This window comes from Pteropus medius, unplaced genomic scaffold, assembly GCF_902729225.1.
Source record: "Pteropus medius unplaced genomic scaffold, Ma_sr-lr_union100, whole genome shotgun sequence".
Classification (NCBI taxonomy): Eukaryota; Metazoa; Chordata; class Mammalia; order Chiroptera; family Pteropodidae; genus Pteropus; species Pteropus medius.
In genome coordinates, this window is record NW_024342471.1 from 10,667,719 (window position 1) to 10,687,539 (window position 19,821).

The 19,821-nt window shown below is 45.8% G+C and overlaps 1 protein-coding gene across 1 annotated transcript in view; it reads right to left on the reverse strand.

The window, feature by feature from the left end:
* Positions 1-1,154: 1,154 nt before the first annotated feature.
* TTI1 (TELO2 interacting protein 1) overlaps positions 1,155-19,821 on the reverse strand; it is a 42,356-nt gene continuing 23,689 nt past the window's right edge. The window contains exons 5-8 of the mRNA XM_039864311.1: positions 16,692-16,832; positions 14,530-14,734; positions 14,151-14,238; positions 1,155-1,877 (exon numbers count right to left, since the gene is read on the reverse strand). Of these exons, the coding sequence (XP_039720245.1) occupies positions 1,694-1,877; positions 14,151-14,238; positions 14,530-14,734; positions 16,692-16,832 (618 nt within the window). The 3' untranslated portion in view covers positions 1,155-1,693. The remainder of the gene's footprint in view (positions 1,878-14,150; positions 14,239-14,529; positions 14,735-16,691; positions 16,833-19,821) is intronic.

The following is a 19,821-nucleotide window of genomic DNA, read 5'->3' on the forward strand; positions in this document are numbered from 1 at the left end:
GGGTTATCTAGACACTACCTCCTCATTGCATCTGGTGAGGAAGCTTTTGTTATTTCCGCGTGTGTGTGTGCGTATATGTGTGTGTGTGTGTGTGCCTAAATTTACACAATCTGTGCATTTTAAATCCCCTAGCAAGAAAAATCAAGTATTTACTCTACCTTTTTCACACAAACTCCCCCAAGGTTACCGCATGGTTGATGAAGCGAAGCCTCCTTTATGCAAGGACTCCAGCAAAAAGCAAGCTGGCGTGCTGGCACTAGGGCAGCCTTACTTGGTCATCTCTGAAGAATGAGTGGATCCAAGCAATGATCACCAAGACCAGTGACACCAGAGATCAAACATCTTAACTCAAAGAGATCAGATGTCACACACCGCCTGATGGACGTATGTAAGTAACACTACATACAGAGATCAATCCCTTTGTTCTGCCTCCCCGTTTACAGGAAAGACAGGTGACAGGAGCCAGCCCAAGGACCCCCAGGGGGCTGTAATCAGCAAATCGACTGTGGGGAAGGCTGTAGGATAAATGACCTTCTTTCCTCACCATAAAACTTTCCGGGAAAAGAGAAGTGGAGGAGGAATCTATAGACGAAGAGATGCATTAAGGGACGTATCGATGACAGCAGTGTATGTTACCTTATGTGGGTGCTGAGTCACACACACTAGGGAAATTGAAACACTGACTGAATACGATATTAAAGGGCCATTGTTAATTTTTATAGGTGTGATTTTGTACGTTTAAAAATAAGGTTTGGCTACAACCTCATGGATTTGCTTGAAAATAATCCAGGCCAGGGGGATGGGGGGGCGGCAGTGCGCGTGGAGGGGGCAGTGATGAAACGAGGCCGGCCATGGGCCAGCTACTGGGGCAGCGGGGTTATGGGTACCTGGGGCATTGATGAACTATTATCCATAATAAAAAGTTTAAAAAATTGATCTCTTACTTAAAAGGTATCCAAAAAATTACCAGGAGTGTTTGCTCTTGGAGAAAAAAGCAGATGTCTGGGGAATGGGATGGGAGACTGACTTTTCGCGGTTTGTTTTGTGCTGCTTGGAATTTTATACCATGACTCTGGATTACCCATTCAAGAACGCACACTCATTTTATAAAAAATCACCCAATTTAAATAACAAACTTCAAAGTGAGCTCTTAATCATACTTTTCATCCAAGAAATGCCTTTATTTCATTTTCTTCCAAAGAACGGGTTAGGTGCAACGAGTCTGTTCCCTCTCATTATTCGAGGCCAGGAGGGTATATGTGTCTGTGATGCCGGGCTGTGTTCTAAGACTCCTGGATGAGTGATACTTCCACATGGTTCCACATGGTCCTCGGGCACTCAGAGGACACACATGATGCATAGTACAGGCCTCTGTTCCACGTGTCCTTAAGCCCTCAGGTGTGTGTGTGTGTATGTGTGTCGTGGCCTGTGAGGCAGCTAGGGCCTTGGAGACAGTAAGCTAAGGAGTTAAGCCCTTAGAACTGCTAGACAATGTCATCTGAAAACACCAGGTATGAAATATAAATAACAGTCAGCCACTTTCCTTCAATCCAATTTCTAAGCAGTTGCGTGATCGATCAATTTATAAATCGATCGGCTGTCTGATCCGCCTTTGCAGTATACTCTGCTGCAGCTGCCACCGCCTTCGGCCAGGGTGGGATCAGCTCCCCACCTGGAAGCCGGGGAGGAGAGGTCACTGCAGCTCCTGGAGCAGGAGAAGCACGTTGGCTGTGTATGGGCTCTGCTGCCCCGTGGCCCCCCGCAGCTGCACAGGGCGGAGGCTGGGGTGGGGAGGTGTGAATTGCTCAGGGCAGTAAAGTTCGTTCAGGAGGAACCAGGTGGAGTCCGGGTCCACCTTCATCAAGTGGAGGAAAACCCTGTGGAGAGATGGACAGGAGTGAGGCGGGGAACAAGGAGGGGAAGCTGCTGGTGTTCTACCCAGGAGACTACTTGAGGAAAAAACTGATAGTAACACCAAATCACTGAATGGCAGAACCAACCCACTTTAGCTCGTAAGACAGGGCCATTCATATGGTTCCGAAGCCTGACAGAGATAGAGGCATAGAGTGTCCCTTGACAGAGAGAAGAAAAGCAATTAGTCTGAGCAGAACAATATTGTTATCAAACAAGGTCTCGGCTAAGAAACTGGTTAAGTTCTGGGGAATAAAGCAGGCGTTTTCAGAAGGAAGAAAACTGCCAGGCCCTTCACAAAAGGCTTCCCTCAGCTCATGGGACCAGCCCCAAGGTAGGGGCTGCATCCCGCTGAGGGAGCCTGGGCAAGCCCTCGACTTTGAGTCTGCAGGCCCTCTTCTCTGGCCCTCCAGCTCACTGCTGAACTCTGTAGCTCGCCCCTTCTGGCCACGGAGAGCCACGGATTCTTGGTGGTCTGGATACACTTGAACAAGGATCGGATCATTATTCTTCTGGGGCAGGACCGGCTGAGCCCTGTCCTGTGACCTTTGGCAGAGGCAAGTCACTGGTTTCCCACACATGATACAGAGCCGAAGGGCCCCGACTACCTGACGCTATACATCTGTCACAGGTGAGGCTCTTTACCTTGACCAAACTGTGGGGTCACAGCCCTTGCCTCTTTTCTGCTCGTATTCTATTTCTGAACAGTCAGTCATGTGCTCAGGGCCCCTGCACTGGGCAGTCTAAGTGTAAACTTCATACACCTGGCCAACTCAATGATTCAGTCTGAAGGACTGAAAGATGAGGCCCTCCACTAGCTGGGCAGCTCCCTCTCGGCTAGCCTGCCATTTCAGCTCACACGGCACCTGCTCAGAGAGGTCACTCTCCCTGGACCATTGTGCCTAGGTGGTGGCCCCTTATTCTTTTCCAGGACACCCTCCCCAGAACTTATCAACTACTTGTCTTCTGGCCATCTCCCTTCTTCACAATACAAGATCCTGAGGGCAGGGCCCATGTCTGGCTCACTGCTGCATCCCCAGCACCTAGCAGGGCACATGGTGAACACTCAACCAGTACTCGAACGAACAGGTTCTCATACTGAATAACTGACTTTTCAGATTGCATACTAATGACTGAAGATGATGTCCCTCTCTGAAATATTTACATTCTATAGAAGGATCTAAAGGAAAAGTCCACTGTTCACCACCAAGGAAGGACTAAGGAATGTGTTCGTTCCAGAATTCACGTCACCACAGACATCACTAGCTGAGTGGCTGTGGAGGATTATTTGTCTCAGTTTCTGTTTGAGGGCCCACCTTGTATTCTTTTTTTTTTTTAATTCCCCCCACCCCGCCACTTCCACCCCTGACCTATGGATGTTGCTGCTTCCCCTGAAGAACGGGATCTCTGAGGGAGGGGCGTCTCCTCCCACATGCCTGGGGCGTGCACCTGGGGCCTGGTGCACCCGGGGCCTGCTGCATGTAAAGCAGGCGTGCTAACCACTACTCTGTGGACCCACCTCCCGCCTTTTATTCTTGATGATCATTCCTAGGAACCTCTTCCATATAGCTGGGCATCAAATAAGAACTTAAATGCTTGCTAAATGGAACTAAATTCTGTTTTTTAATTATGTTAATCTGAAAAGCTTATGTACTTTTGCTTTCTTCCTAGGATTTAATAGACATATGCTAAGGAGGTGAGGGAAGGAGGTGGGAGGGGGCACTTTGAAAATTTTTTGGCCCGTTTTGTGCCTAAACAATTTAGGTTTTCTTTACTTAGGATAATCTTGTGTTTATAACCTCAGCTGTAGTTGCTGGAGAAGTGATTAGAATATTCCAATTCATTTCCACTTCACCGCAGAAAGGAGATGGGGCCTGCGTGGGAGAAAATTTTTGTTTAAAAACAAAAATATCTTTGATAATTAGAGTGGCAAGGGAAATTATGAAAAAATGCACCAAAAACGAGAAGCAGATTTCTATTTACATGTGACACGGTTGACAGTTTTCCCTAGTGCCAAAGACTGTTAGAATGCAAATGGTTTCATTTGATTTTTTTCCCCCCTTCAAGAACTGGAACAATTTCTCAAGCTACAGCATGGCACACTCTCAGCTTCAAGGAATATTTTGATCTGGGCAACACCCAGCAAAGTGGTGCCACGGCTCAGTTCAGTCGTAGCTCTGCTGACTTACATGGCAAAACGCTGCAATGTTCATTTTCTGAGTCCTTTTTAACATGCTAAATGAGAATGTTGTATTCGTTGGCAAGAGAGAAAACGCCACTCTCTTTGCCCTGTAATATCTCTAAATAAAATGCTAACAGGGATGCAAAGCAAAAACGTGTGCAAAGTTCACCTTCTTTTATTAAGCCAAACTCTTGGAAGAATTATTTTGGGTCTCATTTCTTAGCTCTTAAAGGGGTAGACTCTGCAGCACGGCGGGCAGCCAAACAAGTTCCTTCTCTCACCTCTGGGGCTTGGAGCAAATTATTTTGCCTCCGTGAACCTGTTCCTTCCTCTTTCTCCAAAGGAAGAAGATCACACCCGCTCCACCCTTCTCACAGGTTAGTTCCGAGGCTCTAAGGAGATGAGGTGCAGGAAAACACTTTGAAGTGCATAATGAAAACACTGTTTCTTCTGGAGAAACTGTGTGCGAGTCTAAGGAATAATTATCACTGCCAACCCCAGCCACGGCCGTGCCACGGAAAATTCTCAGATGTTCCATAAGGGCCTAACATTTGTCTTTTGTTTCGCTCATAATTTCCTGCATATTGTCTTGGTGGGGGTCCCAATTCTCAGTCAATCGAGTTCTAATTTTGCCCATTATTTTCAGGAAGAAATGAATGCAATATTCTTTGCCCTCTGCATGCTTGAGGTGGGGAGCAAATACCGTGCCATGCAACCAGGTGTTGGCAGGTGCTCTTGCCTGGCAAAAGGCATGGCCCACTGAACTCCAAACACTAACAAATTCTGAACCAGGGGCTCTGTTTGCTTCAAGCCCCTGGGAGCTGAGCCCGAGACCCAGGAAGTCTTGTCTGAGTGCTCAGCTGCCCAGCTTTGCTCCAAACTCTGGTACCACCACTCTGTGCTGGGGCCAGTTCCCACCCATCATGGGGCTTCTGGAGAGTGAAGAGCAGAAAGCTGAAGACCTCAAAAACTCTTTTTGTATAATCGAAAGCCAGAAGAAAAAGACAGGACCTCTGCTTTGAAGTGACTGCAGTAACTGCCTGGAAAATGTTCCTAATACATCTTGAGACACGGCAGAGATGGCTGTTGAACATGCCAAATGGCCAGCTCCATCTTTTTTCAAACCCAAAGAGAAACACTTTTAAAAAAATATATGTACACTATTTAACTTCTGAACAAAAATTTCTCTCTCTTCCCCCCAGGCCTAAATCAGTGGCTCCAGGGAGCTCTGTTATCACAAGATTATCTGGTCCCCAGAGTTGGGGGAGGCACTCAGGTGGTGCCTCCGCCTCCAAGTGTCCTGAGGCGAGTGATTATCTCTCAATAACCTGTAGGGCCCTGTAGCTTAAATGATAACTTGACTTTAAAAAATTTAGAACTCACTGTTAGGCAGTTTCTAAGCAACCTCTGTTTCCATGGCAAAGAAGCCTGGTGTTTATACTGATTTTTCACTTAAAATGCGGTTTTATTGAATTTCACTTCATGCAGGCAGCCATTTCCCTGCACTTCAGCCCTATCTACGATTGACGGGGATCCGTAAGTACCTAATAAACTCCAGACGCCAAACCAACAGAACTGGCTCGTTCCTTTACAATCAATATAGGGGTGCTCTGGGTGACAACGCCATGGGCGGGGTGGCCTTGGGAGGTAGGAAGTATGCTACCAGAATCTGGTCAGCTGGGTTTGGGTCCCAGCTCTTCATGGCTTACCAAACATTTACCAGCACCTGGTCCAGCCCAGGCACTGCGCCAGGCGTGTGGGATACAAAGATGGACAGACAAAAAGACTCTGGCCTCAGGCTCCCTGTCTGGTAGGGAGGACAGATAAATCACAGAGGCCCACTATGCAATGTGGAGAGGGCCATGCTAGAAGTCACGTGTGGGGTGGAATATGCTGAGTTTCTTTTCTGTAAAGTGGGGGGTGCATCAAATGAGTTCTAAGGCCTCTTTCAGTTCCAATGGTCTACAGCAGTCTGCAAGCATGGGTGCTGAATCACACACCCAGAAATGCTAACTGCTATTATTTTAAAAGGACAACCTTGATTGAGTCTAGAAGAAGCGGGGTCACTTGTACTGAGCACTTGCTGTTTGCCAGGAGCTTTAACACCGTGACCCATCACCATTAATCTTGAGGGTACATTCACTCCCATTTTACAGAGGACACTGAGGCTCAATGGTTGAGTGCCTGTCTTTAGTCACACTGCCTGTGTGTGAATTCAACACCAACTCGTAGCCCGTAGCCCGCAGTCTGTCTGTCTCTGCACCCCACCCTGCTCGGCGGTGACCACACACACGCGGAACTGCCTGATCTTCCTGCATGTCAGCCCCACTTCCCCACCAGATCCTACTGATGGGGAGCCTTGTGGGAAAATGAAATAAACCTGCCCGCTTTTAGTTTAATTTGAGGAAAAACCAAAAGGCGCTTCCTTAAAAACTACCACTTTTTTTTTTTTTTACGCCTACAGCACCTGGTCTTCCTAGGTGGTCTCCCATCCAAGTACTAACCAGGCCCAGACCCTGCTTAGCTTCCGAAATAACCTACTAACTTTGAGTGAGTTCTGCTCTCTGCGTGACTCAGTCTTCTAGAGTGCAACATGCTTAGAATAAGCACAAAGTTTGATTTTGAGGGTTAAATTATCTTAAAAAGATAACATACACAAAATATGCCTGGAACTATCCCTAATACATACTAAGTACCCGGGAGCTGACTCTGAATGTGAATCTTAGTCCCTTCATAAGAGGAAGACTAACATACTACCATTAGCTATTTACGCCGTTAAGTCAAATGAGTTCACACACCCTTCCCCCCGAAGGCAGCAAAACCGAAAAGAAACCCGTCTGCTGCAGACGCCAATGTCACCGAGCGTCCTCACCATCTCAGTCTAGACCGCATCTGCTCAAAGGGCTCTCTAGAAAACCGCCGGCCAGTCAAGGCCCAGTAAGGCTAAACAAACTGCAACTGAAAGTCAGAACTTTGAGCTCTCCTGGGTGACAAGCTATTCTTTCTCTGTCAATTACTTGCTGGAGGGATCTGCTGCTCCTTGTCTCTTTCTGGATTTATAAAATGCTCTCACGAGCTGTTTGTGTAAGCGCCAGTGATAAAAAAAAAACTAGTGGCTTTGTGATCTGTTTAATTGTTTATTTATTTGGGGCTTCTAAAGCAGTTATTCAGGAATGTCTCCTTAGGAACATGATGCAGCCTTATCCACAAAATCATTTTAGCTTCCCTGTTATTCCCTCTCTGGCAGAACAGCCTCCACGCTCTTTTCTCCGGCCATTCCTGTGACTCCATACATGCTGATGCGATAAATGAGGCTGTGTGTTTCCTTCTGAACAAATGGATGCTCAGGGTGTCGATGTGTCCTAGCCAGCGAGCAGTGGGCCGACGTTTCTATACTCGGGAATTTACTCTAATGGGTCTCGGTTCATTGGTTAACCAGTATTTCAAGCCTGTCCTTTTTTGCTATTCAATTTAGCTATCTTTCCCTGCACAGAGGTCGTTTTTTGTTTCTAAATGTTGAAAATGGAGGATTATGACTTGAAGCAATGATTTACTCTCTAAATAAATACTACCAATTACCTCTCCAGCTATACGTTCTCGTTAGACTTAACTATATCCGTTCAAGACCATTCATCTATCAATCAAACTCTAACCCACACACTCACAGACTTTAAATAGTAAAAATATTTAAGTGCAATGGGGACAGGATTTAAAACCGTTAACACCAGGAGAGGCTTATGATGCTAATCGCACCCCGAAGTACCACAGGACAAAGTATCATAAATGCCGTGGAACGACTCTACCGCTTTGTGCATATTTAAAAAGATACGACGCTGAGAGGACCAATCTGCTACAGGCAATTCAAAAATAAACCAGAACCTAGAAGGATGTAAATCCCACTGGGAAAGGATTTAAAAGCAGCCCCTTCCATCTGGCCCCCTCTCCTGCCTGGAGGCCTCCCGCAGGCCTAGATGCCACGACGACAACGCTGCTAGGCACAGATTTCAGAGTGGCCCTGTGCCGAGCACCAAGGCGGCAGGCTTGGGCCTTGGCACCAGCTGGCTGCACTCTCAGGCCACACGCAGTGTTTCCTGCTCCTCCCTGGAAGATGTGGACCCTTGAAGATAAAGACATCGTCGCAGCAGCCTACCTATTTTGCCACCCCCTCCTCCTTGAACTGTTTTCCTGGAACCCACGCTCTGGCACTACGCCAGCAGCCTCCACTGACGGATGCCGTTAAGAAACAGCTCTAGGAAATGTACTTCTGTATTTACTGCAAGGGTGTTAGGGATATTAGTCACAACCGTACCTAGTGTTCTTCTCAGATGACCCATGAAGAAATTTTCTTAAGGTTCAGCACCACAGAGAGCTGTGCTTCTTTCCGAAAAGCTTTCTTTTCTTATTCTAGTAATGACTAGGATTGCACCACAGATGCGTTCCCTTTGCTGTCTGTTCGGAAGCCCGGAGCCACGCTGAAGGCGCATCTCCAGCAAGGGTGCAGAGCTCCAAGTCTGCATTTTACATATTAACTTCAACCCCGGTTTCATCTTGTTTTCCTCTTATTTTTCCTTTTAAAAAATTTGTTCACTTCCTATTTTTCTTGTTGCATACACTTAATTTATAAGATGCCCTAGGTATTTTTTGGAATAAGGAGAAAGTTTAAATAATGTTAACAATTACTACTGATTGACTTTTTTACTCTGTGCTGATATTTTGTGTTGAATAATCTACATGACTTTACTGAATTCTTGTAATAACTGTTATTAGGTGGGAAATAATGGATATGCATATTCTAGCCTTGTAGATGAAGAAACTGACACTTTGAGATATAAATTAATTTGTCCAAGGTTACACCGCTACTGAGTGGCAATGTGAGGCCAACTCTTAACTGTATTCATCTTTGAAATCTTTGGCTCACCTCCAAAAATATTTTAAATAAATACACATATGATGAGACAATCGAGGCCATTTCCCTGGCTACTTTACTTGGTACTGAAATCATCACATTTACTCCAGCCTCTTAGGTGTTCAGGACAGACCACAGACCCTGCAAAGTGAAGAAATGGCTACCCTGAGGTCTGCCAAGGCCTTTGATATCTGAAATCCACTTTGCATAGGTGGTTCAGGTGCCAGAAGCATCAAGAGAATTCTGGCTCCTGACCCAGCAGGGTATGTACATGCGCACACACCCCCTAGACTTGCCTTTCCCACTGAGTGGTAAAATGGTTGACCCTGGCAGATTATCAATCACATGATAACACCAAGGAAGCAGGGAAAGGATGGGTAGCATTTGATGTAAGTAGCACAGAGGTCCCTGCTTTCAGATCTGAAACCCAGCCACCCACTTTGTTTGTAATCTGCATGGCAGATGTCTCTTATCTTTGACACCAGGAAACCATGCCTATATATGCACAGTGAACAGCTTTAGATCCAAGCTTATTTTTAGAACAATGAACATGGGGGAAAAAAAAGCAGCAATGCCTGTCAAAAGATGGATAATGGGAAAACTAACTACTTGGGTCTGGATTTGTCAACTATTAATCAAATGTCAAAAGGAAAAGTATTAGGAGTGCCCTCATTTCCATGTTGGGTGCAATCCAAAGCGGAGGCAGCTTTGCAGCCCAAGCTCAAACAAACTGCCCACACCATTTACGAAGATGAGCTACTAATTTCAAGCTCAGCTGAACTAACGGATCACCTCTGTGGCTCCTGATCCATTCAAATATAATAGGCCAGGTGTGGGTAAAGAGAGGCGTTGGGACTCTGACAGGGATGAAATGAACGAGCCTGTGCCAGTCTGTGTTCGTCCAGGGTTTGAAGGCACTGGCTGGTTCTTTGATGAGCTGAGATCCTACTGCTAGAAAGAAAGCAGGGAAGTCAGTCAGTAAATGAACCTTCAAACCCGGTCCTGACTTCTCAAGCAAATGGGAGATAGGGGGAAGTGGCACAATTAACATGAAAAAGATCATTCTGAGGTAAAAACTTCCATTCAGATTTCAGTAAAGATGAAGCAGGTTTACAAGAAAAAATACCATGCCCAAGTGTATATGTGTTTGTATAACACATACATGATACATATATTTGGTATTTATATATATCCCACATAGGCACGCATACACGCATACATACACCTCTGGAACATAAGCACCATTGGGCAGATGCCTTCTCACCTGTGAAATGATTTTTGGGAGAAAGGTGTTACCACTTCCAGCTCATAGGGGAAAAAAAATAAGGTATAAGGCAACTAAGTCATTTGCTCAAGGTCACAGAGCCAGTAAGATTTGAATTTAGGTCTGTCCACCTCCAAGACTGGTGGATACCGTTTGCCCTCATATATAATGGCTAGGCAAAGGATGCTGGGTGGGCATCCTGCCCCCAAGGACTGCAACATCTAGTACCTGCACAACCAAAAGGTGCACTAGCCGGCTACTAGGTCACTATCAGCAGGCACCCTGCATCCCTATCTGGGTTCAGGGGTTGGCAGGTGGAGGTAGGACTGGGGGTGGAGACCGAGTGGCCGAAGTACATTGTTTCTCCACCCTGAGTCTTGTTGGACATGGACTTTTCATCTTGTTAAAAACAGGTATTGCCTAGTTCCTTCCTTTTAGCCCCAGGGTGAAAGATTCAGGATGATTTAAGACCTCCCTGAAAAAGACAGGGAACCTCAGAGGCTGCTCAGATAGGCCCAGGGAGTGTGGTTTTAATGGAGTTGATTTAAACCAGACTGAGAGCATGTGCTAGCTTGAAGGAAACACACAGAAATTTGGGGCATAGGCTTGAGTTGATTTAAACCAGACTGAGAGCATGTGCTGGCTTGAAGGAAACACACAGAAATTTGGGGCATAGGCTTGCATCTCACATTCCTTTCATGTTTGGGAAGGAAAAGAAAGCTCCATGGCCAGAAAGGCACAGAACTATGGAGGCCCACTGCATTCTGGGAGCTATCTCAGATGCTTCCCAGGCCACATGGGAGCTTAAATCAGTTAAGTTCGCCTCTGCCATGGCTGAAGTGGGGGCATGGCCGACATGACCTGTTATTCTGTGATCCAATGCACCCTCAGGGACACTACCTTATTTACAGCTTGTTATGCTGACCCCTCCTCCCAACTTCAAATATGATTTTCTCATTTGTTATCCACTGAAGTTATTTAACTAGATGGACTTTGGGGGAGCTGGTATTTTTCTTGCATAGCCAGTTAACAGTGACACCTGGTGGTAAAATACAGCAAGGTTATACCCTGCCCCTACCCCCAACCCTTCCCCAGTTGCAAGATTTACGCCCCTCCTTACAAGGCACATTCACTAGATAAAAGCATTAAACTGGAATGGCATCTCCGTTCTTAGCGTTTATAGCCTTGGTTATATCAACCACCCCCTGATCAATTTCCATTTCTAGAGTTTACAGCCTGGATGTAAAAGCCTGCCACAAAGGCTATATTTAATACGACAAATTAAAAAAGCAAACACAGGCTTGGTCATTCTTCCGAGCCAGGAAAAGCAAACAGGAGGAAGGAAAAACCCAAGTGTAACGCACACAAAGACGAATTTTTATGGAGTGGCTGAGTCTGCCTCCATTCCAACTTGAGGGAGGCTGCCCCTCAGCTGTCCCAACCCCCACCTGCCAGACTCACTTCCAAGGCGAGCTGGTCACCTGTCCAGTGTCAAAAACTCACCAGCTCTGAGGGAGCCGGAGCATCTCTGGACGGCTTTGGCTTTCCTGGCTCTTCTGAGTACTGAGCTGAGGCTAGAGCTTTTGTAACCCTCTGGCTACAGGGCTGCCCCTTGGGCCCTGGCAACCAACACAACAGCCTCTCTTCTCCCTTGAGTGGGTGGGGGGTGTCATGGACTGCTGTGTGGGGAGTCTTGAGGGGCAGGAGTGGAAGCAGGGGGCCAGCAAGGAGGCTTCTGTGGTCGTTAGAGATGAGGGTGGCCCTGGCTTGACCTGGCGGCTGGGAGGTGAAGAGAAGCAGTTTGAAGAGAGGTTTTGTTAGTTATGTAGACAGGCTTCACTTCTGGAATGAATGAGCGGGGTGGAGGAAACAGAATTAAAGACAAACAACTGGATGGATGGTGAGGCCATTTACTGAGCTGGAGACTTTTGTCTCATTCAAGGGACCTTGTTCATCATTCCCTGTAGGTAAGCCGGTTTCAATGCTAATCAGTCCACCCATCTCCCTCTCTCTTTTCGGTAATGAGGCTCACAAAGAGACCAGGTTTCCCATTGTCTCAGGCTTCTTCTTCCATTTACAGAGCTTATTAATTTTTGAATCGGGATGCCAAAGCGGCTCCAGATCAAGGACGACACTGATTTTTCTCCCCTGACTTCAAAATAAGTTTGCGGATGATGTGTTTGTGAAGTAATCAACCTTGCACTTCCTTCCCTCCCAGCCTGGCAAGAGCGAGGTCATCTGACTCGACCCGAATGGAATGGAATGGGATGCGAGGGAGCGAACAAAGGCGCTGCAATCAAGTGGTCCGGCTGCGGTTTCCTCCTCCCGGGCACCTTGTCTACCAAGTCAAGATTCAGCAGGGTCTAATTCTGTTTATAATTGCTTTTAGTGGGGAAAAAAAAGGAAATGAAAAGATAATAAATTGCGAATATTAGCTTGTTTGATGAGTCTAAACTTGAAGGACGAAGAAGGGGCGGGTGTGGAAAAAGAATGTAACAGGAACTATGAAAATCACATCTTTGTAACTCTTGGTTCTAACAGGCACATGAAGAATTTACTTCAAGATGAATTCATTATGTTCTTGAGTTGTCTTTTAAGTCACAGCACGATTGCTTCAGGGACACTGCCCGGGGAGGATCGCCTTCACCCTAAGTTGGTTCTCTAAGGAATAAGAATGTATAGGGATAAGAAGCTGGTTGGGATGCACCCCTGTGCTTCAGAAAACATGACTGATTCTGGGCCTAGGGGATGTGATGAGAAAGAGACAGAAAGGGAACTGGGGAAATCAAGAGAAAAAAATTGCAAAGGACAATAAATCAATTCAAAAAGATACTTCTGTCACTCTGAGAGTATAAGGTTTAAAAGGGAGCGAGTTGGCTTTCCTCATTTCTCAGAGCAGCTTTCAGGCCCTCAGGGAACGAGATGACTCTTACCCCACAGAGGGGCATGTTTCCAGAAGCCTAAGAAGTGGGAGGGACTATTTCTTTGCCCTGGGACATGGCAAAGTACACAGTGCCAGGCCAGACAGGCCAGCTTTTGCTCCAGCAGCAGACAGGCGGGGGATGACAGTTCCAGGGCACGGGCTGCTCCCGGATGGACAGACAGCTGAGGAAAAGGGGCTGGAGTGCATTTTGGGTCTCAAGTCTCAGGAATGCTGCTGTGCTCAGAGTTTTAGCTTTTGAGAAAAATCCTTTAGGACTCAAGAAACCAGACAGAGTTTTTTTCCCATTAGAGTTGGTACAGTTATTCTTGAATAAGCAAAACTTGGAAATGAGAATCACATAATTTCAGTCAGAAAAGGCCCTTTAAGCCATTAGCCCCGTGGTTCTTAACATTTCTTGGTTCATAGACTCCTATTATAATTGGACGAATGGGAAGAACCCTGTCTAGAAAAAGGCACATATGTACCTGCTTGCACACACCCAATTTTGCATATAATTTGTGAGGGTTCATAGCACCTGATGCCCATTAAGATGCTCCTTAGAGTCAAGGTATGCGAGATCAGTAACCCAATGCTTTCATTTTGTAGATGAGGGAGCTGAGGCCCGCAGAGGTGCCAGGGTCACTTGGTCACCAGCCGAGCAGGGCCTAAAAGCAGATCATCCTCCAACCAGGAGAGAGTTTTGTCCCATTCAGCACACCATCTTTCTGCTTTTTGCCCTTCTGGAATTGCTGCTGACGTTGCAGTAGAGGTAAAGGTTACTTACAAAGAGAAACGTGTCTAGTAAAAATGCCATCTCTAGAGTTGGCACAGTTAAAAAAATCATTTTAACCTGGTAAGGGAGAGAAGAGGAAAGAGCAGAGATGCCTCACCTCTGCTTGCCATTAGCAAATCATCTATAATTTAGGACAAACATAAAGAGATGCGGATGATCAAGCAGACGTACCTCCTGGCAGCCTCTTGTAATTTCATGGGCTGTTTGGCGCTGAGGTAAATCAAGCAGGCATCAGCCACTTTATTCAGGTCACCCTCACCTATGGAGAGGAAAAACAAAACAAGTTTTGGCCCTCAGACTTCATTTGGAACGAGCAGTAACAAACTGCTGTGTGGTAAAACTGAAGACAGCTAGGCAAGATGCCGTGGGCTCTTTATTCCATCCCACAAGTCAAAAACACATCAAGGTAAGTAGATAAATGAGGCCGAAGTAAGACTGAAGGATGAGCACACGAAGGGAGATGAGAGGAGCACGACTAAGCAGACGGTGCAATGGTGGGGGTGAGACAAGGCAGAGAATGTGTGTCCAGGTGAGGCTGCCTGGTACCTACCTAGGTCCAAACTCTCGCAGAGGGGGCCCAGGCCTTGCAGGACGGCCAACTGTAACTTGAACGCCAGTGTGTGGGAGTAAACTGGTCCAGCCCTGGCACTGACAGGAGCCTGGGTGACTAAGGAGCCAGCCAGCTTTGGCAGAACATCTTTGCAGAACCGGCTTCGGAGAAAATCGCCACACTTGCCTCCCAGGGTACGCAAAACCTGCAGAAACAGCCCCCGACCTGGTGACTGAATATCGCCAAGGCAGCGAGAGAGCTAAAGAATGCTTGGTAATTCAATTTCATTTAGGTCTTTGCTTGAAAAAAATAGAATTACTGCTGTTAATTCCCTGCCTATGGTTTGTGATTCTGCCAGTTATGAATTCGGAGGTCTCTGCTCCCAAGGCATGGCTGCTTCTATCCATAAATACAGATTACACGGAGAATAAGTCAAAGGAATCTTGGGTTGGATGAATATGATTAATCCCTTGATTTTCCTCCCTTTTTTGTTAAAAAAAATAAAAAGACCTTAAAGCAGTTCACATAGATCATCTCTTGAATCTTCCTAACATCCTCCGAGAAAAGACTTGTGCTTTTAACTCCAGCTAGCTGAACAAACACACACACAGAGGCCCAGCTGCTGCCATGTGCAGGCATTGAGAGGGCAGTGGCTGGCTGAGGTCCCCTGGCTTAGTAAGGCCATGGTCACCAGTGGCCAGAGCCGAGATGGATTTCCTCGTTCCACTGCCCAATCTCTTACGTATATTGCCCTCATTCCATCTTTCACAACAGGCAGTTAGTTTCCTTGCATGTCTCATTTTAAACTTTCTCTAGCAGAACACATTGAAACGTTTTGCCCCGCTGCACAAGACTAAGTCTACAGGATAATAGGAATTTCTTTAAAAATTGGTAAGCAAGGCATAACCAGCACAGAGATTGCTTGTGGACTTGGTAGAGAATAAGGCACTTATTTTCAGGTCCGTTGGCTGGACTGCACAAGGCCTTACAGACCTCAGGTGTCCCCAACGTGTCTGGGGGTGAAAAAGCAGCCTCAGTTACGGCGCACACGTCTTTTATATTTTTTCATTTTTCTAAGCTTGCTGTCATTTCACATAACCTATTAATTCTCATACAGAAAAGCCGCACATCTGAATAAGATTTATCAAGACCTCCCTCCCCTTCCCAACCTCCCTCTTCCCTTTCTTTTTCTCCTCGCTCTAGCTTTCTCTCTCTCACACACATCATTTTGCATATTTTGCTGTAGGAAAAAATATTAGCAATTTGATACATTTTACATGTAAGCTTGTATTTTGATCTGGTATATGCTGAAGAATCTTTCAGAAAACCAAAATACCTTTGCCAATTGTCTTAGTTTCATTTTATATTCCTACCCATCATTTTTCTTTGCCTCATCTTGCTCTTCTTCTAATTTATGTGAGTTTGCCATGGTAAATATATCTCTGTAGGATGCCTTGAGTGCCTTTTAGAACAAGGAAGAATATAAACAAATAAGCTAAAATATAAACCAAACTAAATCAGAGAGAATAATACCTTACATATATGTAGGGCTTTTAATTTTTCAAAGCATTTCACCAAACAGTCCCATTTTATCCTTGACAACAACGCTATGAGAAAGATGGGACAGGTATTCTTAAACTCAATCTGAAAATGGGTGGTCAAAGGCTTTGCCTAAAGTCACGTGGCTGGGCAGAGGATGCCCATTGCTAGAGCCTAGGTCCCTTCACCTTGACTCGTGCCAATAACATGGGCATGAACTCACAGATTTGGGTTCTATCATTTATTAGCTGCGTGATTTTGAGAAAATTCCTTAGCTTCTCTGAGTTGTTTCCTCCTGTCAAAATGGGGATAATAATATCTAATTCGCAAGGTTACTATAAGGAGATGAGCTCATGTGTGGGAAGTGCCAAGCACACTGCCTGGCACTTAGTGGGTCCTCAATAAATACTGGTGGCCCTTCTAACCACTAGTTCGCTCTGCTTCAAATTCAGAAGGAAACTGACTTTTATTTTCTTCTTTGTGCTCTTCCTATTTTTCCATACTTTCTTCAAGGTTATTACATTGCAAGCAGGCATAAAGAGAACCAACCCCTAAAGACACTGGTGAGCTCTGTGCTTGCTACCCTTCATCACCATGACAGTTGTGGGCCACCTGAGCAGTACCTTGAAGGCTCTGAGCACTGCCAAAGGGTCATCATTTGTGAGTCGGCGCACGAGCGAGGGCCAGGCCCGGTGAGCCAAGGGAAGGAGCTGGTTCTTACGGGACTGCAGAACAACCACACACAGATCCAACACATCTAAGACCTGGAAGAAAGGAGGACATGATTTTCGAAGGCTTGAGACCAGATACTTGGGATCAAGTCACCATTTTAAAAGAATAATATTTAGAAACTCATTAACTGAATAAATACTTACTGAGTTCTAACAACATGCCAAGCACTAGTTGATGCACTGGGGAGCGGGGTGGGAGGACACACAAGGACAAAATGCATATGTTTCCTTGTCTTCGCAGGGCTTATAGTCAACTGGGGAAAGATCTTAATTAGATAACAACCAAATAAAGGGATGATTACCAATTGTGACAAGGCTGGGAAGAAAAGTAAAGGGTGAAATGCAAAGAAACTAAAGGGAGGGATGTAAAGCACATAGACTGCTGGGAGGGCTTCTCTGAGGAAGCAACTTCTAAGGGGGACACAGAGGGTGACTAGGAGTTAGTCATGAAAAGCGTGAAAGCATGTTCCTAGAACTGAAAAGAGTAACGAGGAAAACTCGGAGGTGGGAGAGCTTGAAGCGCTGAGGAAACCCAAGTGGGCAGTGTGGAGCAAGACCGAAGAGGGAAAGATGGGGCTGGACCACAAAGGTGTCATGTTAAGAATTTTTATTTTGTACTAAGTAGTGGGAAGCCATCAAGATGCTTCAAACAGGAAAGTGACGGGATACAATTCATGTTTTAAAAAGGTCTTTCTGGCGGCTGAGTGGAGAAGGGACTAGAAGCGGGAGAGAGAAGTGAGGGAGCCACGGCACATGTCCGCATAGGAGGAAAGTGATGTGGCCCCATGATGGTGGCAGGGGCAGAGAAGTGAAAGGACTTGTTATGTTTTGGAGATGAAATGGCTTAAATTGCTTAAAGACTTGATATTGGGGAGATGAAGAGAGGTATTAAAAAGAGCTACTTGGGTTCAGGCTTAGCAACTGAATAGCTACAGGTGCCACTTGATGAGACGGGAAAAATGGAGGAGGGGCAAATTGAAAGGCAGGGTAAGATCAAGTTCTGTTACTTCTAAATGGAGAGGTCAAGTGGACAGCTGAGATATGGGTCAACCTCAGAAGAAACGTGTGGGGTAACCTAGATGTAAATTGGATTTTTCATCTTTCCTGAGCACATGTTTTCTAATCTCTCATATCTCAAAACTCACTGAAAACAGATGGCCTGCTTCAGTGGCGTAGGCAGCGGTCACCATGATGGCCAGTGCAGCTTTCCCTCCCACACAGATGGGCCAGCCTTCACAGAGCAGGTGCGGGTGCGTGTGTGAGGCAGAAAGACAGAGTGAAGACTGCCAGCAGTAAGGAGTAAACCCTTAATGCATGCCTACTATGTGCTGGTCACACTTAGACTGGAACAGAAACAAAGAACAAAAGAGGCCCTGTCCTTGAGGGGTGAACGGTTAGGCAGGTGAATGAGATACCGTAGTATACAGCAGAGAGCGTAGTACAGTACAAATGGCTTTGGTGCCACTGACTGGCTCTACATTTGAGTTCTGTCACTAACTGGGCAAATTACATCATACTTCATTGATTAAAAAACATAGTTTCCCCCTCTACCTGAAATGTTCTTCTCTCTGCCTTTGCCCCTTTGTATTGCTGGTTCCTTCTCAACCTTTTAAGTCTCGGCTTAAATATTCCTACCTCAGAGATCTTTCTGATGATCTAATCTAAATCAGAATGCAAGTTCTGTCTTATTCAACAAGGTTTGGTAGATTCGGCTCCTAGCACATGGGTGAATTACTATTTTCTTTCATGGAAACTGCTTATTTACCTTCACAGCATTTCTTCTACGTGTTTGTGTATCACCCCTTTCCCCACAAGAGACAGAAAGTTCCATGAAGACAGGGATCACGTCTGCCCCATTGCCTTCTATCTACCGCATGCCTGACCTATAGTAGTCCCCAATAAACATTTAACGAATAAATGAATGAGAGTGTATGTCATACCTGATGCTAAATGTTTTATATTTGTAAGCACCAATCCAGTGAGGTAGGTACCATCATCTCCATTTTACAGATGAAGCTGAGGCTCATAAAGGTGAATTAACTAACTCTAGGTCACATGGCTAGTAAGGGGCAGAGCCAGGATTTGAACTCAGGGAGGTAGGTCTGACTCTATCGCCGGTGCTCTCAATAATTACAGCAATGACTACAGGGTGCGAACAATTGCTACAACGCCTCCATAAAAGGAAAGACACTTCACTAATCTATCAACCAGACACCCACAGTAAAGCCATGTATATAGCAGGCGCTTGAAAAGTGCCTCCTGAATGGAACAACAGATGAATGCTAAGAAGTATCTCTGGGAAGACAAAACAGATTCCACAAAACACAGCGGAATTGAGATAACCTGTGGATCAGAGTTTCCCAGCCCTCCACTCCGAGTGGGGCAATGTGCTCTCAGACCTAACGGTAATTCACTGAGGCAGTTGTGTTTCATATCCTGGCTTGTGGGTGGGCCGGAGCGGGCCAGGCTATGTTGTTTTCCTTAGAATGTTAAGATCACCTCCCAAGTGATTCCGAAAGCCCTGGCCCCGAAGCTCCCCCACCGCACCCCACTGTCCTGTTATTGGAGTCACTACTGTGTAGTTTAAGTCCTTGCTGATGGGGATGCTGCTTGGGAAACTGCCAGCAAATGAAATGAATGAATAAAAAAAGTGTTGGTATTTCTCCTAGAATGAAAATAGAAACAGAAACAGAGATAAGGGCTAGCGTCAGGCTTGGAAGATGACCACTTTAAAGAACTAAACCCTACATCCCGCATTAAGTCAGCTCGGAAAATGACATCCTTTCCAAAGCATATACCTTTCTTTCCCTTGATTCAATGAATCTCCAAAACTTTGTGGTTTTTAATTCCACAAAGGGGATTCAGCTCCTTTTGGCATGTGAACTGATGCAGAAAGACCTAAGACTGTCATTCCACAGACAAATTCCTCTTGATGGCTTCTGTTGGCCACCACACATGGACCAGGAGATAAGGGCAGCTACTTGCTCATCCGTGCCGTCTCTGCCAACCAGGCCAAACTGTG